We start from the raw sequence: 25,868 nt of genomic DNA, 5'->3' as shown, positions 1-25,868 counted from the left end.
ACAGGCCGAGATTTTGAATATGCAACAGGCTGAGAGCTTAATCAAGTCTTCCTTCCACTCTCCAAGACAATGAAGGCCTTTTTTTTTAATCCCCAAATTGCAGGTGATCCTAAGATTTAAACTCCAAATTGCTGGTCCTTGCTTGCGTTGAATTTCACTGAGTGATCCTGGTCCTACAGGGCTCTGGAAGAGCATGATTTTAAGAAACTTTCTAGTGGGATGCTTTTGGAGGCTTGGGAGTTCTTGGCTCTATTATCATCTCATTTCTCACCATTTAAAATAGGGGTGGGACTGTCACCCATGTAGGTAATCAGGATTCTTGTTGCTTTGTTTTCCACTGAAAGCCAGGAGTACAGATATATCATCCTGTGAAAATTAAGAGTGTCTTTTTGTAACCAGAAACAATGGTCATAGACTTTAAAAAGCACACGTGTTTGGATCCCTCATTGTAGACACGGAGGCCAAGTAGTTGACTAATTTAGGTGTGGCTCTAAGAGGTGGGCAATATAGTTAAGGAATCTTTATATAATATAAAATGTATTGTTTGGGGAGAATGATAGATGAGAAGTCCTTTAACTCTTCAAGGGTATAACTTTAACTGTATGTGTTCTTTGGATGGTGGATGTTTTCTCTTTCTCTCTACCTCTTCCTCCCTTCCAATTTCAGAACAAACATGAAATACTTGCCCAAAACTGCCCATAGTGTGCTGGAGCCCTGCTCTGATGTCTTTCTTAGAGACCATGCTGGGATGTTGGGATGAGATGTTGTTCTAATGAGGTCCTTCCGGTATTTACAGATTGACTCCTGGGTAGAGCCAGTAATACTGAATTTCACACTTCAGCAAGTTGTGTTAAAAAGAGGCCCTAGTGAGATGTTGTGAACCACCTAGTTAACGAAAAGAAAAGAAAGAAAAGAACAGAAAAGAAAAGAAAAGAAAAGAAAAGAAAAGAAAAGAAAAGAAAAGAAAAGAATTCATGTCCTGAAAAGTTAAAGCTTTCCTAATACATTCTTTGTTATTCTTTGTTATTCTTTATGATCACAAAAGTCATCTTGAATTCTCCAGCACAGATCCAGTTGGAGACATCTATTGGTCTTAATATTTTAAAATTTAATAGCTGTTGTTTCAGCCCCCATCATAGACTGCCTGTAGGAGTTTAAACTATCAGGCACATATAATTTATGTATCTGGCTGATACTCCAAAAAAAAAAAAAATTAATCCTATGGTTGCAAATTCCCAAGCTTAAAATCCCTTCTCATAAATTATGCTCTTTTCCCTAAACTTTATCATAGCTTTTAAGAGAATTGCCAAAAAGATAGAGTTTCAAATATGAGGGCTGCAAGAATATCATTTCATGGCCACATTTTTTTTTTGAGAGCATAGCATGTGGTGACCATTTGTATATAAAGTATTTTCAAAATGTGCTGGTTGTAATTTAACCCAAAGGTCTCTATATCTCTTCGCTCCACTTACCAGTTAGTTCTTTGTGCTTTTCTAAGTAGCAAGCAAGAAACTGGACAGGAAACATTTGGCTACAAATAAAAAGAAGACTTCCTTAGGTATGAAATACCAGCTCCTCAACATTCTATGGTTAATGGATGTTGTCCCCTGAATATTTTGATACGTTGTGTTCAGAACTTGCCCAGACTTCTAGGCAGTGAAACCAATCTGGGATTAAAATGGAGAGTCTCAAGTGCTTCTTCCCCCACTCGGTTATCTTCCTTCCTTTCTCTATTTTTTCCTTCCTTCCTTCCCTCTCTTTCTTTTTCTTTCCTTTTTCCTTCTTTCCTTCTCTCTCTTCCACTTGTAACATTCTACTTTATCATACATGGCTATTACCTCTCAACATTTAGTCATTATTCTTTAAGCCAAGCAACATTTGGACTGGGAAAAATTCTGAGTAGCATAGAACACAGATTTGCAACTAAAATTGTATTGAAATATTTCCTCTGCCCATTTCACTCTGCCAGTGATCATCTGTAGCCTATCATTTCATATTCCAGTTTATTCTTTGACAGATATTTATCATTTGTGTTATCCCCCTCTTTTCTGCCTATGCATTTCAAAATGAAATAAGAGAAACAAAGATAAGTTACTAAAAAGTAGTTTCAGAGAAAAATAACAATGGATGACGAAAATGCCTATTATTTAAGGAGTTTATATATCCTCAATTTTTGGTCACTATGACTTTTTGGGGGGCAGCTCATGTAGTCTTTTAAAATAACCATTAGGAAAAATAGGTATCCTGTTCCAGCTGTATGTGTGATGGGGAATTGGGTGACTCAGGAGATGACTAATGGGACTCTAGACCTTACTGTCTTTAGGTCACCTCCTTGAATCTGGATGACATCCTAAGTGGTCCAAGGCCTGACCATCTGGCAGCCATTGAGTGGCTATTATAATGGAATTGGTCTCTGTCCAGGTCTTAGTAGACAGGTGTTCACATCATAAGTGACACTAATTGACTTCTAGTCTTTCAGTTTGGAGGATGGTGGACCGTCCCTGTGATGGTGATGGGTGGGGAAGGAGTTATTCATGATATAACCAGACTCCACTGAAAGCCAAGGAACTCAGCACCTTGAGCTGGTACCACCCTGGCACCTTGCAAATATTGTTCTTGTGTCTCATGGGTTCCATTAGCCTCAGAAATGAAAAATAGGAATCTAATTTCAAAAGATTTCCAATAACTCGGAATGGCTAATGCTGCCTTTGTGAGGTTACAGAAGCATCATGTGTTGAGACATTTCTCTTCATTTTGTATCAGAGTGATTAGATGCCTCCTTTGAAAATTATATGTAAGGAAGAAAAAAGAAAATTGGATTCTGGGACTCTATGATAATATCAGTCAGGCAATCTGCTTTTATTTTCTTATTTTTTTCTGTGTTTGTTTTGGGGTTGGTTACCAGGTCACTTATTCACAGCTCTGAATAAGTTATGGATGATACTCTTTGATGGAGGACTTAATAAGGCCGTTTTCAGTGCCCTTGTGAAATGGAGACCAATGTGAAAAAGTAACTTTGAAACTTTTTTATTAACATAAATTAGAAAGCATGGAATTTAAGAGTCTTCATCCAACTATACACTTTTCTGTTGTTCCAGGTGTGTCAATCCAGAATGAGCTACCATTTATTATTCACTCTCACTTGGGGCCATCACCTCAGGGTGACCTGATCCAACTTGGAGGAGATTATTGGTAGTACGAGTATTATTAATATTTTGTCCCGTGAAGTTTCCTAGGTTTATCTAATGGCGTTTTTTGTTTTAACTACACAGATGATTGGGATTTCCCTGTAGCAAGTGGCAAAAACACATTCCTGAATCAGTTATCACACTTAAAAAGTAAAGATAACAACAGCCACAGTGGATCTCTTTCTTGAAGCAGACAGGCTCTTTTAGGAGAATGATCAATGCCTTACCTCTTTTCAGAAAGGCTTTTCAGGGGTAGAAAATTGTCAAGCATCTGATATAAAGTAATGAACATGGCTTTTTATTGGTCCGTTTCTGGAGCAGGCTTTTAAGCATTTCTGCCTGTAAATGTAGAAAACTGAGTGGGGAAAGTGAAAGGAGAGAGCAAAGATTTACTGGGCGCATCTATCATCTGGGCTTTTAGAGTCTTTGTGATTAATACATCTTTAATTGGGGACTGATCTAGAAGCCTTGGATGTCAGAAAGCTAAATGTTGCAGCATTGTCTCACCGTTCCTCACACAGCAGGACGATTAGCAGCTGTCTGAGTAACAAAGAGAACCTGAGGCCCACAGCACAGCTTTGATTTTCCAGGTTTGGAATGCCTGCAGCTCTCCAGTGGAGTTGACAGCAAAAGAACAGAAGCCTTGATTCACAGCTGCTAATCCTTTTCCACTCTGCTGTATTTCTGCTCAGAAGAGACCCTTTCCTTTATACCATCCTCCATATTCTAGATTAATTTTGGAGGGCATTATTGATCATGGAAGGGCTCCCTGTGCCCAGGCAGCTTCCTCCTGTCTAACCAAGACACATATAAAATAATGTCAATTAAGAGTTTATACTAGATACTTTTCAATGAACAGAGGCGAAATGAGAAGATGCATTTTCCTCGAGGCATTCAGAGAAAAAAAAGTGTTTAATTTTTCTGTTGCTGCTGTCTTTGCCCCATTTTCTTATCTTACAACAGTTGTCTTGCTCAGGCAAATTCTTATAAATTGCCTTCCCTTGGAAAGACTTGTTTTCCTGTTTGCCTGGAACTGGCGTTCTTACTTAACAGGAAATACACACTGGATCCTACCATGTTTTTGTTGGCAAGTGTTGGGCTACCCTTGTCAGAACCTGCCAACAAATTTCTTAGCAAGCAAATAGAACGCAAAACAAGCAGCTCTCAGACGAAACAGAAGACACATTTGAACTGCATCAGAGACAGTTGGGTGCTGCCTAAGTCATTCCCAGTGAATTCTGGGGCACCAGGGTTTTGGTTTTCAGATGAACTGTCACTCGCTTGTAATTCTACGGCAAATGCTATAGCTGTGCATGTAGTAATGCTAATTAAAAATAGTAGCTATTTTTAAAGCTAAGACAGGCATTTAAGTAATAGATTTGCTTTACTGCAGAGAGCAGTGATTGCTGTACAGCTCAGGTATTCAGCACAATGATTAAATAGTTACCAAAAATAGGTTTTTTTTTAAATATTAGGTTGGTGCACAAGTAATTGCCATATTTGCAATTCTTTTTAACCTTTTAAACCGCAATTACTTTTGCACCAACCTAATAATTAAAGTACTAATTTGCAAAAACTTAGATCTTTCATGACACCTTTAGATGTCTACCCAGGGGGTTAATTAAAGATTTTGGATGGGTCTTACTAAAATAACTTTATTTATTTTAGTTAGTTAATATTTGTTTTTAACCTTTTCATTGTGAAACATATACACATACAGAAACATGAACAAAGCTCAAATGTGTAGTCAGTGAATCTCGGCAAAGCAAACACCTGTGTGACATCCGCCGGGTTAAAGAATGTAACATTGCCAACCTTCCAGAAGCTTGTTTTGTACCTCCTACCCCTTCCCTAACTCCAATGACTATTATTGTATTTTGCAATTGAATTTGTCGGTTTCAGATGACTCTCTTCTTAGCTCTGTAGGTAGTTCTAATATGAGGTGACTCATCATGAAAAGCTTTCAGCTTTGTGAACAAGGATCATAACTAATGGACCTCTGGGTGGCCGGCAACCAGCAATGCACATAGAAAGCCCTGTACCTAACCCATGGCAGGCCCAAGATTTGCTCTGTTACTAATGCTGCTGTTGGAGACCAAGCCATTTAACCTTCAAGTCTCTGATTTCTTACCAGTGAAAGGAAGGGAAAAACTAGATCGAGGCTTTCTGTAGATCAGTGGTTGAAAATGTGGCCTCTACACATGACTTTTTAATTCACCACTTCTAAGCTGTAACTTGGGGCAAGTTATTCAAACTCTTTGTACCTTATTTTCCTGACATATAAATGGGGAATAATAATAGTATCTGCCTCCTACGGTTTATGTGAGGATTCTATGAATTCATCCATGCAAGAGATTTCCAACAATGCTTGGCACACAGTAGTTACTCAATAAGTACTAGTTCAGTGTGTGTGTTGTTACAGGCATGTGATGTATGAGAGAGGATCATATATTTCCGTATGAGTCAGACAGACTTGGGTTTAAAAATCTCGTTTTATAGCTTTGGTCAAAGTATTTAATTTCTTTGTGCTGCATGTGTTTCCAAATATGAAGTCAAAGGTGATAATTATAACTACTTCAGAGAGTTGCAAAGATTAAATGATGTTAACTGTGTGAAAGTACCTGGCAGAAAGATGCTATTTCTGCTCAGTCTTCTCTGTTTAGCTCTGATTCACGTGGCCCCAATCTTCAACTGTGTAAGCTGTTACCTATGCAATGAAGACGATACCAACACTTTTCTAAAAAGAAAACTCAACCAAGCCATTTTGAGACTCCCACTGTCTTTGCCCGCTTAACATTAAAACAAGCTTAGCTAAATCTTTTAGCACAGTGTTGTGTGATTCTGCTGAATACCTTCGTGTGGGAAAGTGGGAAGACCTGTGGCTGTGATTGTGTTGTGTCCCTGCAAAGCTGCACAGTGTGTTCCCAGCATTGCTGGCCCCAGGGCCGCACTCACCAGTGTCTCACAAAAGAATGGGTATCTGCTCACTGCGCTTGCCCAGGAGCTGGAATTTTCAAGAAGGAAACTAAAGGCAATTCAGGCAGCTTTAAACCATAGCTCAGTCTTCTATAGGCTGCAGTACTACTATGCTTTATTTTAGTTAGTTATTATGTGAAAATGTTTTTTTGTTTTTTTGTTTTTTTTGGTTTTTACCTAGAAAATTATTTATTGATCAACTTGCATCCAGTTGTGGTATTGCATGAGGGGGAGCTTCCAACATGAGCCTGAGCACCAACATCCAGCTGGCAGATTGTAGGTTAGAAAGGATGGTGGGTCCCAAGGGTGCTGTTATTATGTATCAGGTTTAGAACAGGAGTAATCACTCCTACCCACATTTCATGGCCCAGAATGAGACTACATGCAAAGCAGTCTGGGAAATGTAGTCCTGGTCTGAGCAGTTCCATCCCAAGCAGTCATTTATGGGAGGGGAACTCACGTCTTTGGACAGTTAGCCACAGAGGCCAGTTCCAACACCTTCAACTTCCTATGCACACACTTAATGTAAAGGCTAACAACAGCTTTAACCACATTCCATTCTTTAAAATGTGGTTAAGAGTTCTCTATAAAAGGTTTGTCTAAAATAATCTGCCAACCATTTCTCAGGGAAAATAATTAGAAAAAGAGTCTCATTTAAATGCTTTGTAAAGTCTTACTCTTGAATCACTTAGTTAAAGCATCATTATTGTCCCAAAATCAGATTCTGAAAGGCATGGGGAACATGGGTCTATTGTATCTTTTGGTGTTACTGTGCCCTGCTTTATTTTATAGTATTTGTTTGAAATAGACTTTGTATGTACTGACCTTGGAAATCACCTTATGGAAAAAAAAAATGCATCCCTCATACATTCTAAGTATAAACTTAATTAATATTACTCTTTTCCTATTTAAATATAAATGAACTCCATTGAATTCAGAGTCTTCCAAAGGTTTTAATTAAGAATTTTGTTCTAGGCCTTTTGTTGAAGGAAAATAATTCCGTATCAATTTTGGAATAATTGAGTTTTTCTATACCTTTGTTTGTTGATTGGTTGATTTGTTTTAAAAACAATTTCACTTCTCAACTATGAGAAAATGTGCTTAGATGCTTACTGACACAGCCCCCGGAAGCTATGGGGTGATGCAGGGCTGAGTTCTGACATCAGTGATGTAGCCAAGGAGAGTGGAAGGGGCTTGAGCCTTTTAATGATTTTTACCTAGAAAATAGCAGAGGGCTACCCAGCTCATTGAATGCAGTGCAACTGAGATCATGAGTACAAGAAAGCCCTCTGTACACGGTGCAGTACTGCAAAATACTGCAGTGATAATTGTGAAGACAAACAAAAAGATGTGCTCAGTGTTGTTTGGTGCCATAGGTTAGTGCAAAGCTCAGGGAAACCCTTCCCTCCATTTGGTGGGATGTAGAAGAAAGCTATATTAGCTCCAGAGGTTCGCATCTTCGTGACGGCAAAACCCTTCATCACAAGGATATCATTAGTGCTCTGAAGCATTTAATTTTGATGCTTGACAGCATTTTAAAACGCACAAACCTTTGATAAAGAGCAAATCAGAACTGTGGCGTTGAAATGAGAAAAAAAGGGGGAACAAAAACCACCTTAAGCGCCAAGTAATTAAATTTAAATAGGGTATTTGCATGAAGCAGAGAGATGTATAAACTGTAGATTTGTTTTTCCTATCAGTAAAAGTCCCCTTGAGTAAACATCATCTCTTTAAATTCAGGTCCAGGGGAGGCACCTGTAATCTTGCTGTAGATAAGAAGTCATTTTTCCTCCAAACACTGGGCACTGGGTATCACTGACATCCACACTTTAGGTTTCTTAACTTTCATAAAGGATTTTTTCACTCTTCCTTGCCCACAGGTTGGAGACCTTTATTTGCATCTGTTTATTTTCTGCCTTACTCCCTCCGACCTGACCTCCTAATTTGAGCCAGTAGTGAAACGCAGCTGATCTGTTTCAGCTCCCCACCCCCGCCCGCTTTAAATTCCCCCAAACTGTTTTTGATTCATGGCTTGTGATTCTGGACCCAAGACGACAGTTTTGTAGTCCACAAAGTGAAGGTTTGTAGTGAATTCGTCCTCCCTTTCTTTTCTCCATATCTCCTTTTCTCTTCTCTATCCTATTTGAGTGTTACAAATACCAAACTGCTGCAGTAAAATGACTTGTAGGTGTTTAATGGCAAGTCATTGAGGAAGTGAATAAAAGAAAATTGCAGCATTCACGTAGGTGGGGAGCAAGGAGAACTGCTGAGCTTTGAACCAAAGAAAGTTAAATTTACCATTTTCTTAAAAGGAACCACCTCTGTTTGACATCAAAGCATCTCCTATAATTCTTCGTTGTGAAACGTACCACTGTTAGAGAGTCATGATCCAGCCCCTAATCTGTGCTGTTTCTGTTTATCAAAAACACACACAGAGATAAAACCCACATGTGCCTTCTGGATGCATTGTGGTCTGCTCTTAAACCAAATGGAACCACAGGTACATAGCAAATGGGGTTTTGATTTAGCAAGTATTCTCAGTTTCTCAGGGAATTTTGAATACAGAATGATTTGGGGGGAAGGGGATTTATCTTGGCTTCCTAGTAGAAAGCTCAGATCATTCAACCTCCAAGCTTTGGTGAATTTTTCCTTTTGGTTTTTGCTCCATCATTAAAAACAATGATATTTTACTTGTTTCCGATAGATGTATGGAGACAGAGTCTGTTCCACATGCTTAATCTTGCCTCCTTTCCCCTGACTATCGAGGGGTCTTTTACGACTCTGATACTTCAACAATGATGTCCTATTGGTGGGGTTTCAGGGGTTGCAGCAGTAGCTGATGGCCTCTCCTGGCAGTCACTTTGCTTACACGAGTGTATCTTTGGAGATAACTCTGGATATCACAGAGTTATAAAGCAAGGGGTATGCTTATGGCTCTTTCTGGATTTAAGATTATGATTTGGGGGAGGAGTCTCAACACCTTTGCACCTTTGTGGTTAGGAAATCAAGCGAACTATTTGCATATGCCCTTCAGATACAGAGGAGAAATACTGAGTAGATGGTCAGCACCTTCATCAACCAAAAGTGCACTGCCTCAAATGCTGCCTGTAACAGGTGCAGTGAAAACTGGTTTTAATGTTAACTTACAATTTGAATGACATTTTACAGGTTGTGTGTTCAAAAAAAAATTCAGAAGCATCACATATCCCTTAGAAAATAGACTCCATTTATAATTAGAGTCGTCATTTGCTTCCCTCCTAATTGTCAATATCTTGGTGAACCTAAATAGCAAAATCAAACTCACAAAAGGTCATCTGAAACAGGTGCAGATAAAAAACGTTTTAGGAATGACTTACTTCTTCTACTGTGTATTTAGGAAATCTTTTTACTGTCTACAAAGAATATTTTCGATCGATTTTAACATTCACTTCACTTTTATTCACTTGACAAATTTATTGAGCACCCACTATGTGCCAGACATCACCTTAGTGGGGATATAGAGATGAGCAAGATAAAGCCCTACCCTTACGGGAGGTACATTTTAATAGCTGACTTCCTTGTATCTGGAAGGGAAGCTGTTTCACAAACAGAAGAACTGAGGTGAGAAAATTTTAGTGACTTGCCCACGATGGCAATTAGTAACCATCAAACCAGGAATTTTATCCAAAACCCTTTTTAAATGTGTTGATTGTTCCCAACAAATTAGTGAAGTGAAGAATACTTTAAATATGCCAGTCTAATATACTTTCATATTTACCTCATTTCTCATGTCCTAGATGAACCGTCTGACCTCCAAGAACCAGGGTGCTAGTGATTTCCTGAAAATTCCAATCATATTTGCAAGAGTACACCTCTGCTCAGCCATGCCTCTCTGTTTGTCCCTGCAAATCTTGACCATACTCCCCAACCTTCCTCTAAATCCATCCGTGGTTCTTTCTGCCTCCCATAATGCATTTCTCCCCATTCTGGCTTCTTGTGTCAGTCACAGTCTTTCTCTAGCCAAGTGTGGATATCTATTGGTCATGGAAAATTCTGCTTCAAAACTTTGAAATTAAGAACTTAATTGAATTAAATCACAAACCTTTTATTTTTTTAAACTACCCTTTAGTAGTTGTTGTCTTTGTGATTTTTGCATCAGTCACCTTTCTCTAACCATACTACAGTCAACTAGCATGACTGCCTCTTCTTGCTGAGTGTTATGTCAAAATACTAGCCATTAAAGAATGCCTGCTTACATCCAGAAGCACAAACCTTTCCTTAAAGCAAACCTCTCTTTTAGGAAAGAACTTTGAGGAAATAGGAATGCTTTTCCATCTAATTTATCCCTTTCTATCAGTGAGGATACTTACATCAGACCTCAGCTTCCTCTTGGCTTTTTCCCTGACTCTAAAACAGGTGCATTGTGTGTCTCAAGACGGAGTATGATGAGGAAACACCCATCTCTTGTTTCTCCCAGTTGCCAGGAGAGAACTTGGACAAAAAGAGGGTTTGCAGGAACTGTCTCCTCTTGAGTTCTAGAAAATGGGCCCTCCCAGTTGACATTAAAGAATGTCTTCTCTGTGAGACTATTACAAAAATGTCTTCATATATGTTTTCATTTATAAGGAGTCTAAAGAATAAAACGGTACTTAATTTGACAGCATGGGTTGTATCTGATACAGCTTGCTTGCCCCTCCCCATTTTTGCCTTGTTCCACTGGTGCTCAGTAAGTGTTTGCTCAGAGGACGAGTCAGTGCTGCTGGAGAACCAGGTCTGTATAAGGTTTCAGAATGTGAATCAGAGAAGTGAGAGGCAAGCAGTACCTTTTCTTTGCTTCGTCTTTTCCTATTGACCATAATTCCCACCATGAATTAGAAGCTCTCTTTTGAATTAAGGTATTGATTTATCAAAGCTCCCATTGAACCATAAATTTGGGGCAAGTGTTCGATTTGTTATTTTATTAGTCTATTATCTCCTCTTCTGATTCTCTTAATAAAGAGCAGAACCCTGGGGTATTTGGGGCTCATGGCCCAAAACATTTCTACATTAAGTAGGGTTTGGCAGTGTTTACCAAAGTGTGGAAACATACTGTTGGTGGCATCAGAGGTGATTTTTAGGGAAGACGCAGATGGAATGTCACATAATACTGAATTGCCCTGTGTGAAAATTAGTTTCTTTTCAGATCTAATACCGGCTTATCTCTGTTTTTGGCAAAGTATAGAGAATCTCACAAAAGTGGCCAGCAAATATTGATAGCATTGTTTTAATTAGATATTCTTTTCGTTTCTATGGTTACCTGCCATTATTGCAAGTCATACAGTAATGGGAAATTTCCTTTCAAAATAATACAGTGTGTCGATTTAAATATATATATATATACATATTACATATATATAACTTAAATCATAGTACAATTTGCAGAGGGATGTGGCAGTGATTAATTATGTGGGTGACATGAGAAGACTGATGCTTGGGAACCACTGGGATAGGGAAATGATTGAGAAATGCCATTGCCAAAAGCTTCACCTAGGGAAACAAGCCACAGGCAGTCACACACGGTAGGGTGATGGCTTCCAGATGTAGAGTTGGAGGCTGTATTGGAAGTCTGGTAGGAAAGGTGAGGGAAGAACCCTTGTGTGGCTCATAATGTGGAGCACATGCCAGTTGACTCTTCTCTCCAAACTGGCAGTATGGCAAAGGCCAGCTTTTCCCAAACCCGTATCTTTCTTACCACAGAAGGTGAGATGTTCTCCAGGGGGAGAGATGACTGCCATGTTACACTATAATGCAGTTGCTTGTTTTAGTATGTGTCTCAGTCTCACTTGGTCATGGATTGCTGTTGTCACTATGGCCTGATAAAAGTGCTCATCTGAAAATCATCTGTTCAGGAAGAACTCAGGCTTTACAGCAACATAATATAATATTTTGTGTGAACTAGAGCTATTTATTCTACGTTCCTCTTGAACCTCACTTTTCTCCATTTTTATGACAACTGAGTCAGCATCCCCTCTGTTGGTCTGTCTTCACCTTTGGGCATATGAATTTCCCAACTAGGGCTGCATTAGAAATAGTCTATTAACACGATCATATGGACTCTCTGCCTGAAATTTGTGGAGCACTTCGGCTGAGCTCGTATTGCCTTTACATAGGCGCAGGGGCACTGCTGCTCCAACTTCTAAAATGGTAATCAGATTCATTGCCCACATGCAGCAGTTCAGTGATAACCCAGCTAGACAGAAACTGGCTTAGTTAATCAGGACAGTCCAAGGGCCACCAGGCAATCCTTTCCCAAGAAATCTGTTGATAATCACGATCTGACCCAGACCACTGCTGAGAGAAAGTTCATTTTATAACTTTATGATTTTCTTCCCTCCTGCTTTCTTTCTGACAGCCTTGCTTTTCTATTTCATTTCCCAATCCTGAACATCAGAGTGTAAAGAGCCTCTTTTTATGGAGTGTATGCTAAAGTGCTCTGTTAGGCAATATATTTATTACCTGGAGGGAAATGGCTTTTCACAGCCAGGCAGCCTTCTTAGCCTCCTTTGCTTCCTCTATATTTATGAAAGTCACTCCTTGCATTTTGTTGGACAATGGCTCTGTGTCAACCAGTAAAGAAAGAGAAAACGTGTGTGTGGGGCAGGGAGGTGTGGGTGTTGGGGGAAGGGAGCTATAATACAGCTAATGAGCACATTTCCGTTTTTCATTTTCTTCAGATGTTCAGTGGCTTCCATATGTCTGCTGCGTGCAGCTCTCTGTTCATCTAGTTTGGCATTACTAACCTTAGGGTTGCCTTTGATGGAAGACATGTGTATACACTGTGTCTTTCACGTGTGTTTATGCCTGAGATCCAATCTGGAATTGCTTTGGAGAAGACAGAGGGAGAAGTAGGAAAGTGTGTTTGTGTGTGACTGTCTCAAGTCAACCTTAACAGAGATGCTGGGCCGTCAAATGACCACCTCCAAGAAATGCTCCCTGCTGGACTGGCTTCAGCTGGAAGATTCCCTGTGCGATTATGGTGTGTGTGTGTGCTTTCCTTGCCATCAGTATACCTGTCAGATATGGTCAAGTGGGTTTGCAGCTAGCTAGCCTCATTCCATGTTCAGTGTCAGATTATTTTCCTTTGAGTTAGGGTTTGGCGCGCGCGCGCGTGTGTGTGTGTGTGTGTGTGTCGAACAGTAGAAAGACCCAATGCTACGTTCTTGTTCCACAGTGACCATTTTTTGACGTTTTCATAATTTGGTAACAAAAAAGAATATATATTCAGTTTTAGAAGACCCCTAATCTCTGGTTCTGCAGAGCGAGCGGCAGCTTCGTTAGATAAGATTGCAGATTTCATGACTGCTTCCTCCTCTCCTTGGAGATGGCACCTTTGTACCATTGCCAGTCACAGTGGAGTTTGATAACAGCTGGCAGAAGATGTGACCACCAGTGGAGAAGCAAGCATTAGGCAGCCTGGTTACATAAGTCTCAAATGTGTTCCTCCTCCCCACCCCTGATAACACACCTGGTGGAGGACTGCTTTTGTGTCTTCCTCCATGGAAAGAAAGTTTGCTACTCAGCAGGCAAAAGCAGTATTTCAATTCTTGTAAAATTGTTGCAGAACACTATATATGTCCAGAGAGACTATCGTTGCTTTATTTTTGTTCTTCATTATTTGCATGGTTGTGTTCAACTTGCACTGTAATTAAGCAATGCTTTTATTTATATTGGAAAGTATGTAAATTGTTTGCCTTATGGCATTCCCATCTAGTGCCCTTGGAAGAGTTGCAAATTCTGTTGCTTGTATAAAATGAAAGACCAATAAGATGACACTCAATACTTTGGAGGCAGGATGAGATGCAGTTTCACTGGGATTAAAAGGAAATCTTCCAAAGGCTTTCATGGCTTGCAAAAAATGAAAAGCACATAGCATTCTCTATACCTACAGCCTTTTATGGGGAATGGTTACTGGTGCTATGGAAGTAATGCTCAGGCATGTGGACCTACCAGGCTTTCACTTCAGAGGTTGTTTTTCTAAGACAAATCATATACAAAATAATACTAGAGAGAACCCTAAAACTGGCAGTATGCTTTTTACTGGGGAACAGAGAGATAGGCATTGGGCATAAAACAAGACAGTCCTTCACACTTTTCATTTTTCTAAGTAAAATAAAATTATTGATTGATACCACTAATTTTTTTTCCCCCTAAAGCAAACTGTCTTTTGTTTTTGTTTTTTTCCCAATAGCACCATCATCCATTGCTTTGGTCCAGGCTAAAGAAGTTACCAGATATAGCGTTGCTCTGGCTTGGCTGGAACCGGATCGGCCCAATGGGGTCATCTTGGAGTATGAAGTCAAGTATTATGAGAAGGTATCACTTGAATGAGCAAGGTTCCTCCCTCCTTTTCTTTCTTTCTTTTCCTTTCTCCTCTCCTTCCCTCCCCTCCCCTCCCCTCTCCTTTCCTCTCTCTTTCTTTTTTCCCTCCTTCCTTCCTTTCTTCTTTCCTTCCTTCCTTCCCTCCCCCCACCGATGTCTTTAGTTTGGCCAGTTATAAATCCTGGAGTACCAGTGAATCTCACAGCCAAATGCATTTTGCTTCCTAATCAAATCCAATTATGAATTTTATGTATTAAATTGGTTATCTTGAAAAAAAATGTTTTAAATGGACTGTTCTGATATAACCATATTTCTTCTTTCTAGTAGTGGAAATCAAGATAGCTAGTTCTACTCTAAAAACCTTCTATCAAGGGTAACTCAGAAAAGTGGAAATACTGATCTATTTCAGTAGATTACTGCCATTCAGAATCAAGGTGTGGCTTTTGATGACTTTTAATAAAAAATCAGGGAAGGTAAATTACATTCTGCAGCCTCTTAAAGTTATAGAAAGACATTATTTTTACAAATAACTTGTCTCTCTTAAAGGACAGAATTCTGAAGAGAGCTATTTGCATTCAAGGTTGTCTAGAAAATGAGCAATTGTCTTTTCTTTCTTTTTAAAGATAATTACTTATTAGTTTCTTTATTAAAAGCAGAAAAGGGACAGGATTTTTTTTTTCATTGAAACCAAATTAAAACATTTTTGACATTTTCTAGACAGAAAGTAGAAAAAGACAAGGGACTTTCTTACAGTTGTTTCTGTTAAATTACTGGGTGTGGAGTGAGAAAAGCCACCAACCATAATCTAATGTTTCTTTCAAAAAAGATTATGTGTAAAGATCTGGATATGTTCAGTGTCGACAATGATCATACACGACTCTGCATTTCTTTCAACATCTAAGAAGTACCAGAAGTACTTCTAACATTGAAGAGAATATAGGGGTTAGAGAATTTACCAATCTCCATTTTCTTTTCAACCTCTGAGTACATTGACTTGGCTCCTTGACTATTGTGTGTAGGATAAGTGGAAGGTTTGTTTTGCCACCTTCCTTCGTTTTCTCTTTCTGTGATGTAGGATCAGAATGAGCGAAGCTATCGAATTGTCCGGACCGCTGCCAGGAACACAGATATCAAAGGTCTGAACCCTCTGACTTCATATGTTTTCCATGTCCGGGCCAGGACAGCAGCTGGCTATGGAGACTTCAGCGAGCCCCTGGAGGTCACAACCAACACAGGTAACAAGATCTGATGTTATTTTACCATCCAGAGCAAATTCCATTACAGTGAGGTCCAAGGAGTTGTACATAATTTTTGATTAGGCAAACATTCTGTTCCAATGAACATTGCTTGAAATTAGGTGGCCAATGTCTGTAATTTAGAATACTTAATGTTATTTAGAGAACTTAATGCTGTTTAGAGAAGAGCATTTTTCCATAATGTTTTCTGACCTGCCTTTTCATATGATGGAAAAATGTCTTAAAAAAAAAAGAAAAATGTCATCTTTTTTTCTCTTGTTTTCAGAGTTCTATAAACCATGAAAAATGGGATTGCTAAACCAACTGAGAGTTGCATAACTATCTTACATTAAGATAGGGAGTGTCTCCCTGGGAAAATTAAAGACGAGGACAATTTTTTAAATTTCCTATTTGTTTCTAGGAATCTTTTTTAAATCAAGTCAGACCAGTTTTAAAGCTCCTTTGGGCAATTATATCAATTCCATCAATATTGTGAGTTGAGCCAACTGGTTGATTTAATCAAAATGTTAACAGAGGGCATACCTATCTATGAGTAGGTTACATAAGATATCTCCACCTCCATAATTAACAAAACAAAATTGAGCCTACTTGATAAGGAGACAATGGAGCAGAATTTTCAACATCAGTTCTAGAAAGGAATTTTATTCTCAAATTATTCAATAAAATAAGAATGGGGAAAAAAAGGCAGAAGAAAAGGACTCCAGAATTGAATCTGAAGGAGTTTGACATCCATTGGGATTATCCTGGAAGGCTTCATGGAGGAAGTGGCTTTTGAGCTGGGTAGTAACAGGCAGGTTTTTGATAGATTTGGTAGGGATGGGGGGAGGCAGAGGAATAGTCAGAACTGTTGTCCTTTCTGAAATTTCCAAGTGTCTTTCTCGCTAAAGAATGCACCAGATCATTATGTGTTAGGGCTGAGAGTAAAAAGGGAAAGAAGAAAAACCAGGGAGTGGTACTGTTTACCATAGGATTTAATACGAATCTTCTGGTTGAACTTCTTCATACAATTATAAAAAGGATGCCTTTGTCTCATTAAGGCTGTCTTAGAAAATGCTGTTGCATGAATACTTCATGAAGGGCAGAGAGGCCGTGAGCATTCTAAATGGCTTCAGAAAGTTGACCCTGGTAACCCACATAGAAGTTCTAGCTCTTAGGACCTTCCCAGAGGTGATTCCTGTGTAACTGTGTTTACCAGTGCCTTCCCGGATCATCGGTGATGGGGCCAACTCCACCGTCCTTCTGGTCTCCGTCTCAGGCAGTGTGGTGCTGGTGGTCATTCTCATTGCAGCCTTTGTCATCAGCAGGAGGTAGGTACTTAAGACACTCACTGCACCCCCCTCCCTTCCCAGTTTTTATGAGGGAGACTTTTGTCTCCTCCTCACAAAGCTGAGGCTTTTGATTAGCATTCTAAACAGGCATTCACCAGCCCCTTTCCCTTTGCTTTGATCTCCCCACACCCTTCCTGAAGCTGCCTACTGTACCCTGCTGGCAGCTCTCACAGCCCAGAGCCTGGAAAGACCAGCTAATTCCAGGAAACAAAGCTGAAAAGCAAGCCAATGGGAGATTTCTAGATACTCTAAGCTGTAAGGTGTTACATTTATATGTCTCATAAGCTTGGACTTACTGCCAAAGGCAAAAAAAAAAGCCATATAAAACTCGGGCCCAAAATGTGAGCTTTGCCCTTTGTCAGCTGTATTCCTTAACCTCTTTGGATCTTTGTTTCCCTTTTATAAAACAGCGATAACAGTATCTGCCTCAAGGAGTTCTTGACAGGAGAACTTTGATAGGCAAAGTAGATAATACGGCACACAGTAGGTGCTTCAACAGGATTAATAATCAGAATTAATAATTAATAATGCTTCAACTGGTTAATAATACTGGTAACCAAAGCAAAGAAAGGGGCACTACTCCCTCAGGAGCACACTTTCAGAGAATATCTATTGAGCACATTGTGGATATGGCATTGTTCTTGGAAATAAATCTAAACCAGCAGATTATTTACCATCTCACTTGGTACTTGAAAAACAATCTAGAAAAGAGAAATGAAAATGGTTTGGCAGCATATTTGTTTGAACCAGTTTTTCTTATTTTTGTTGCTTCGGTCTACTTATAACATTGCCTGGAGCCTGTGGAGGAATGGGGGGGGGGGCGCTAGCTTCTCTTCTTCAGTATGTGCCTACATTAGGCCTTCTTGGTCTCATGTGAGAGAGTCCGCCCCTTTTCCGACCTTCACTCTCTATACTATCAACTGTTTCACAAGGTGAGGCTTTTGGCACACACAAAAAAAGCAGAATCTGAGGATGTCAAAATGATCCTCTTAAATATCAACATGTCTTGTTATAGAAGAGGGAAATGACACTCAGAAAAACATAGTACTTTATATACTATGTCTTTATAGCCCAGGGCATTATACTGCTCTAGTGATAGAGCTTCTATAGGACCCCCACTAGCCATGTGGGCTCTCAGGCCACTGTGACGCTGTCTGTCTCTGCCTCTCCTGGTTGGTGATCTTGCTGATGTCACAAAAATGCCTCCGGCTGTTTCCACTGGCCTGGGCAAGCCACCATGCCTTTCCCTCACTTTGTGATGCATTATAATTAGGGTGATGACCGTACGTCTTACTTTGCCTGGATATGGTCCCAGTTGTCCCGTGGATTTATTAATACCATGTCTCCACCCGCCCTCTCCAAAATGTCCTATCATAGAGACCCACTATGGTCACTCTAACCTTATCTGGAACAAGTCCTCATTGTGTGTGGACACCGCCGTTTGTCATCGTCTTGGTTCTTTTTGGTGCAAAGTCTATCACTAGGTGTTTGATTAGAGCAGCGAGTTCCGTCTTGAAGAAGTCAAATCTGCCACAAACTGTCATCCTTGTTGCTGTCGTACACACATGCAAACATACATATGGACATGCTTACTCCATCCTATGTAATGGTATATCTCTGCCTTTGAAAACTTCAACTGGCCTTGAACAGAATTTGAATTTCCAGTGTTCTTTTCTTCCCAGGCATTGATTTTGAAAGTTAATTAAGATGGACCTTTTTCTTGTCCATTGCCATTTGATTCTGTGTATGTGTACTTGCCGGGCACATAAACACATGGGGAACGGTATGCATTAATACATATAAATCCATTTGATAGTGGGAAGTAAGGAATGCGTTGGGGGGGTGTGTAGAAATTACATGGGCTTTTGCTTTTATTATCACACATTCCTGCTTTTGAAAATTTTACAGTGTATAGAAATAAGTTGCATTATCAGAAAATGTAGATGTTTAAAAATCAAAAAATAGAAAAAATATTAATAACCTTTACTTCAAAAACTATTTGGCTGAAATCTAGCACCACGTGATGCTCAGAATCACTTGACGGAATATTGGATTTGTTTGTTTTTTGTTTTTTATTAGTTTCATTTGTACAAAACATTTTAATAGTTAGACATTTATCGTTTATACCCCTCACAAAATGATAAGCCCTTCTCCCCCAATCTACTACCCCTCTGACATCGCACACAGCCATTACATTTCCACTTGACAGAATATTGTTTGCAGAAAATGAGTCTCGACTTCCTCTGGTATTGGTTGGAAGCATTCTCTAGTTGTAGTCCAGCTTGCCTTTAGATTTCCTTTTTTTCCTTTAATTTTAGCGGTCAAACCGGAGTAATTAGAAAGAAGCCACCTCATTATAAGTTTTTCTTGGAAGTTCTGCATGGACGAAAAGGAAGGAAAATGTAATGCAGGAAGACAAGTTTATTAAAAGCCGTTGCTCTAGAAAATAGCATTGCAAGCTTGATAGCTTAATTTCCTTTCTGATTTTATTGATCACTTTATTATTTAAGGCAGGATTGATAGCAGGATACATTGAATTTCCAATTATGAGTGCCCACCTTAGAGAATTGAGCCTGTCGAGTTACCCAGTGATGATTCCTGTTCCTTCTTTCCCATTAAAAAAAAAAATGTCACTTCCCAAGGCTGATAAACACTGCTTGGTGATTGGTCCACAATGGATTACTTTTTAGAAAATGAAATGTCAACCCTTTGCCCTCCTATTGATTCTGCTTTAGTGTTGGCCATAAAGCTGTCATGGGAAAGGCTGCCTGGAGCCAGGTAGCTGACAGGCATTGCTGCAGCTGTCGCACACTCAGCTGAGGCTTCTCCGCACGCAAGCTGTATGCTCTGTCATGTTCCACTGCAAATGTCTAAATGGGACGAGAACAGGTGAAGACAGAGGAGACAGGTAGTACAGATAAAAGTCTGGTCCATGCTACGAATGAAAGATGGTACCTGCAAAATAATCTCGCTATACTGCAGCTAGCGGCCTGGGCAAACAACAAAGGAGACAGACACTCTAGCCTGGAAAGTGATGGAGCTGCTTCTCGCTTCTTAGAGCCACGGAATGTGGACGGCAGAATGGATGCTAGAGACAGATCCCTTCCAGGTTGATGCCTCCTCCACCTGAACCCCACGCTGCTGATGCCATGGGAGATTTGTAAGAGGTGGATTGACAGGAACCCACACAGTGAGAAAAGTTTCAGTCCTTCTGATTATCTCAAAGAGAAAGACTATCTGGTGCAAATTTGTTATTGAAGAAAGAGGAAACAGTCTACAGCTCACAGCTGGTATCCTGCTAGATTTTTTAGAGTAATTATGTCGTTTATTTCATTACATTTGCTTTATATTAAGAAGCCTGAGCTTTAGAGAAGCCAGAGTAATCTTCTGATTTTTTTCAATGTAAAGATCCACTTTTTCCTTTTGGCCAACTTGGATGTGTACACATTTATGGATCTCAGTGAAAGAGTCAAACTGCTAAGTTGATAAAGTTTATATGTTTAAAATGGCATGCTATACAAAGTAGGTGGACTTAGATATACTGTATGTGTTTACCACGCATGTTATGTTAAGCAAATTGACTTACACTTTTTTATAGTCGTGTTTGATCAGTGTCTTCCTCATTAGTCGAGTTATAATGTGAGGATTTTGTCAGCTTTTCAGCAAACACAATTAATTGTATTTGCTAAGTGGGCTGTTTAAGGTGCAGCACATCTTGTACCTATGTGATGCCGTATGTAGGAATTTTACCCCAAACCACGTATGTGCCTTCTCTTAGCAGCACAGGATCATTTCCCCATGTCCTTCTGGGTATACATGTTAGCAAGCTCTACAGGGTTACCTTTTTATTGCTTTTGGAAGTGGTTTTTGAAAGAACATCATAACATGCAATGATAAGGTCATAAACACCAGGACTGATGATCAAATGTGTTAAATTTCTTTCTCTAATCCCCCCCTTTTCTATTAATGATTTCATTGGGTTACCTCCAGAAACACCCCAAATAGTATTAATTCAGGTTGCTTCAGGCTAGGGTGTCTTCCCCAAATAGTATTTCATTGTTCATATATGGAAAACACTTTTAAGAAAGGACTAGAATACAAGATGACTCTCTTTTCTAAAGGACAGGTTGGTGATCAGAGAAAAGTATTGCCTATCATCGTTGCATAGGCTGATTGGATATGATCTTCTAAAGATTGCTAGCGTTACTGGGTTTCCCTTTATGTTAGGGTTGTAAAGTACCCCTTTTCCCTTAAATGGTAAACCAAAAGAAAGTGAACTGATTTTTAAGAAAAAATGAAGTGTCTATTGCAAAATTTGTGAGGGAATGGCTCTGGTTTAGGAAATTGTGTAATTCTAACACTGGCATCCTGCATATTAAGAACTTGAGGACTAGAGTGGAGGTTAAACAACTAAGGAAACCAAATCCACACAACTAGTTAGTTGCCTGATCAGGACAGGAGTCCATCTCTTCTGATTTCCAATACTGGCATAGATAATTGTATCGTCTTCTTAACTGAAAATTTGACCTACGTGAAAAGCTAACATTAACAGTTCTGTTGACCCCAAATTTCAAAAGTCTCCTCAGTGATGTTGGTAACATTTGTAATCTGTGAATTAATGTGCAAGTCTAGTGCATAATATAAAGTCAGACACTGCAACTTGGTTTTTTGTTCTTGGGAAGGTTAAGATTTTCCACTTTGGAGCTAACTGTTCACATAATGGTAAAATAGTTACCATTCAGTCTGTATCTGTCTTCCCTGGTGTCCTCGTTGGAATATTATGATCACATAAGAATGAATACACTTAAATGGTAGCCTAAATCGGCTCTGATGAAGTCATGTAAATTCATACAATTAGAGGGCAGATGGTACTGCGGGAACATTTCTAAACAACTTGCATGCAATCGTACGGTTCAATTCCAACCGTTTCAAAATGTTGCTCATGAAAGAACATTTAGACATCATTTGGTGCAAGAACAATGACAGCTTAAGGAAGGGGAAAAAGAAAGATGGCTTCTATGAATTGTCACGGGTGATGCCATTGAACACTGAAAAGGCTCCTCCTGGAGCCGTGCTAGTTATTACCCTGCTTTATCTTCTTTAATCTGCACTTTAGCTGCATAAATTACTTACCTTTTACTAATTAGTTTTGGAACAGTGAACCACATCAATCAAATCTATCCACTCGGTGAGGAAAGTTAGTATTTTAATAAAAGCCGGGTTTATGCTGGGCCTCTGCCCCTCTCCCCTTCCACTATTTCGTTTGTTTTGTTGAGTAGTCAGGGTGCCAGGAACAACACTTTGGTTGGGAGGGCAGCACTGGGGGCTCATGCTGCTCCTCAACAATGTCTGTTAATACCCCTTTTACGCCTCCCTTTGACAGAAGCAGGGCTTAGCTCACACTCTTTCAAAGTTTCACCTGCAAAGGAGACCCTTTTATCTAACTCCAGCAGGTTCCATGTTTCCTTCTGGAACATTCACTAGCCAACCATTCCCCTCCTTACCCTTTTTTAAATCAGCTTGCCCACATCTCAATAATTAGAAAATCTACAACAAAGGTTTCCTTCTGCCATTCTGGTGATCTGCCTTGGATGTCAATCTGAAGTTAGCACTTCTTTGGGCTGTGTGGTTTCCTCCAGGCTGGCTGACCCAATAATACGCTTCAATGGGCTTTCTTTTTTGGGACAATAAGGGACCTGTTGTCCTACCCTGAGACAAGGGGTAAGGGTCATCAGGTGACAAAGGTAGAGTGGGACTCAGGCATTTAGTTTTCAAGGTATTATTAAAAAGCTAATAGTCTGCAATTAGCCTTTGAACAGTAATCCTTGTGTTTCTGTTTTCAGCATTCCCTGTACTTTTGTAAGGCCCTCTACTCCAACTCACCCTCCAAAGAAAAGAAGTTTTCTTAAAGATACACCTTCACCTCTAATTTAATTCCTCCCTTATGTTTAGAAATCGGAGGAAGAGATAGGCACAGCAACCTTATAATTAATGATCCCTGCCATTTTGCATTTCCTCTGGCTTTGCACACATTTAATGAATGGATTTGATGTAAAACAGATTACCACACTCCTGGCAGCTTGAGGCCACTTGTTTCTATTGGTAGATACAGAGTTTTTGACGAACTCACAATTTAAAGTTAGTACCAAAGCTCTCCTGCTCTCTGCAATTTTGTCCTTCTTTAAAGGAAAGCAATTCAAATTGGAGATCTAAAGTGATTTAAAAGATATACTTGTAATTTTAGATAATGCTTTTAGGAGCTCTGATAAGATACAGTCTCTCAGCTGGCAGGACCCTATCACACCCTTGGGACCTAGCCACGCGTTTCCCAGCATAAAATGTTGTTTTCATAGTCCCTGCCGAACACTCTTATATTTCCTTTAAAAGGGGAAAGAGGTGGGAAGATTGGGGGGAAGCACATCTTTGATAGGAATGTTTGGTTTCAGGATACTTAAACCTGTTTAGTGTCTTTGATGAAGCAATGTATTTTGAGAGTAGTGAACTATATTTTAAGTGGATTTACTGATATAAAATGTAAAATTACTTCTAATTAACTCTCATATAACTTCATCTCCACTATGAGAGGCGTGTGAAGCATGAGCAGAGTCAAGGCAGACACACACCTATACTTGGCTGAGGGCTTCTTGGGTGAATCACTTGCCCGTTGCGTCCATGTCCATACCTGTACAGAATGCGTGTCTGTCTGTCTGATTGCTTTCAGAGGTTTGTTGTGAAGATGCAATTCAGTAAAGGATGTGAAGGCTCTTCAAAGAGTTAAATGCGAAGAAGGCAAGCTATTATTTGGGACTGAATTACACACGCTTTGCAGTTAACTCTAGTAACTGGGTCTCTGTTTACTAAGCTGGTTCCTGCTTTGCAAACAGTTAGGGGAGGAAATAATATATGTGATGAGAACACTTTGAAAAGTTAAATGCAGTGTAAAAGCGCAAGGTATTATTATTTGCAAGGGAATTATACACACGGAGGAACATCTGTAGGCTTTGAGGGTCTGAATGTGGAGCTGGGTCCTGTACTGCTCACAATGAGAGGAATGTGGGTGAGGAGCTTGAAGCGCGTGACCGTGGTGGGGCTGCCTCTCTCCTTGCACTGCCTGCCTCCTTTAGGTTCTCCGTTGTTCTCTCTTTTCTGTGATCTCTGATCTGTGATCAGGGGTTCCCTTACCAGATTCTGACAGAACCACTCTGCTGAGACGCACTGTGGCCTCTAGGGAGTTGTTTGTCATCTCAGAGCCTCAGTTTCCTCAGATGTAAGAGTCCTGACTTATCTTGATGTTAAAGCTCTGAGGAAATGCAAGATGATTATAAAACTGCATGTCATCTTTGCGTTTTTGCCAGAAACATAAGTGAACCCATTTTGTTCACTAATTTAGTCTCATCTTCCCAAACTTTTGAAACCTGTAATATCAACTAAGTTGATTTCCTGTTCATTTAAGTAATATACAGAGGGTGCCAAAAAAATCTGTATGCACATTTTAAGAAAAGAAAACTGTATTATTAATAAAATTGTAATACTCAATCTATACCGATAACAAAAGATGAATACAAATCACATTTGACTTCTGCAATTATAAGAGGTGCTCATTGTGGTTACCATCAGTGTCCAGACACTTCTGATTATGACAAACTACTGCTTGAGCAATGTTGACCAAAGTGTCCACTTATGTACATTTTTTTGGCACTCGCCGTATACACGTACACACACACATATCTATGATGTATCAAGATTATTGATTCAAGATTTATATGTAGTCAAGATTTCTGATTCCCAGGACTTTATAGCAAAGCCAGATCACATGCCTAGAGGACACTTAGAGCAGAATGACAACTGTGAAATCATACACTATTTTTTGGAAAGAGAATTAGGCTACACATGGAAACTTCTCATTTTCACTCTTGCAAGTTTTCTACAAATTCTTAAGGAATGTAATCCAGTACAATGCAAATATTTACCTTTGAAATTTCCGTTAATAATTGAGGATTTTGCATGCAACAGCTGAAACCAATAACCACAGAATATCGTATAATATGATAAGGAATTACCTATCACATATTGAACATTATTGCCCTTTGATTTATGCAGAATTTACCCAAGGAAACTTATTTTAATTCAGAAACTTACGGGAAAACTAGCCAATAAATTTATAATCTATCTTCAATAATATAAATTTCTTTTGGGGATTTGATATTATAATTATAAAATATTTGCTGTACAATCTTAATATGGTGGCTAAGAGCAGAGACTAAACTCTGACTGCTTGCAGTGAAACCATTATTCACTACCAAGATGAGAAGCTATTCACCTTGTTAGTTCACCTCTCATAAACCTCAGTTTTCTCATCTGTGAAATGTGTATAGTATATCTGCCTGACTTATATTATGGTAGCAAAAAACTTACGGCTTTCTGCTTTTGAAAATAATTTTCTTTCTTTTTTAATTTTTTTAATTTTTAATAGACGGAGTAAATACAGTAAAGCCAAACAAGAAGCAGATGAAGAGAAACATTTGAATCAAGGTACAAAAAATTGGATTAAAAATAATTTTATTTTAAGAGCATGTGTCCTGTTTTCAGTTTAGTAATTTCTAAATAATATTCATGTGGCTATTCATGTTCTATTCCTTTCATGGAATTATCCAAATAATGTACTTCAGAGTATCAAACTGACATACATGACTGGGGATTGTTGAAAGTGAGATTAAAGATGAGGGTTGTGGAAATTCCTTTAGATTCTTTGTTTTCCTTCTTTTATCCTTTGCCCTGAAAAG

The 25,868-nt window shown here is 39.3% G+C and overlaps 1 protein-coding gene across 2 annotated transcripts in view; it reads left to right on the top strand.

The window, feature by feature from the left end:
- EPHA4 (EPH receptor A4) overlaps nucleotides 1-25,868 on the top strand; it is a 134,692-nt gene that overhangs the window by 85,398 nt on the left and 23,426 nt on the right. For both annotated transcript variants that reach the window (XM_081051111.1, XM_081051112.1), the window contains exons 6-9: nucleotides 14,371-14,495; nucleotides 15,577-15,736; nucleotides 16,953-17,064; nucleotides 25,559-25,617. In XM_081051111.1, coding sequence (XP_080907237.1) covers nucleotides 14,371-14,495; nucleotides 15,577-15,736; nucleotides 16,953-17,064; nucleotides 25,559-25,617 — 456 coding nt within the window. The remainder of the gene's footprint in view (nucleotides 1-14,370; nucleotides 14,496-15,576; nucleotides 15,737-16,952; nucleotides 17,065-25,558; nucleotides 25,618-25,868) is intronic.

The sequence above is a fragment of the Rhinolophus hipposideros genome, assembly GCF_964194185.1.
Source record: "Rhinolophus hipposideros genome assembly, chromosome: 6".
Lineage (NCBI taxonomy): Eukaryota > Metazoa > Chordata > Mammalia > Chiroptera > Rhinolophidae > Rhinolophus > Rhinolophus hipposideros.
The sequence above is the reverse complement of the archived record's forward strand: the minus strand, read 5'-3'. Positions and strand labels throughout refer to the sequence as shown.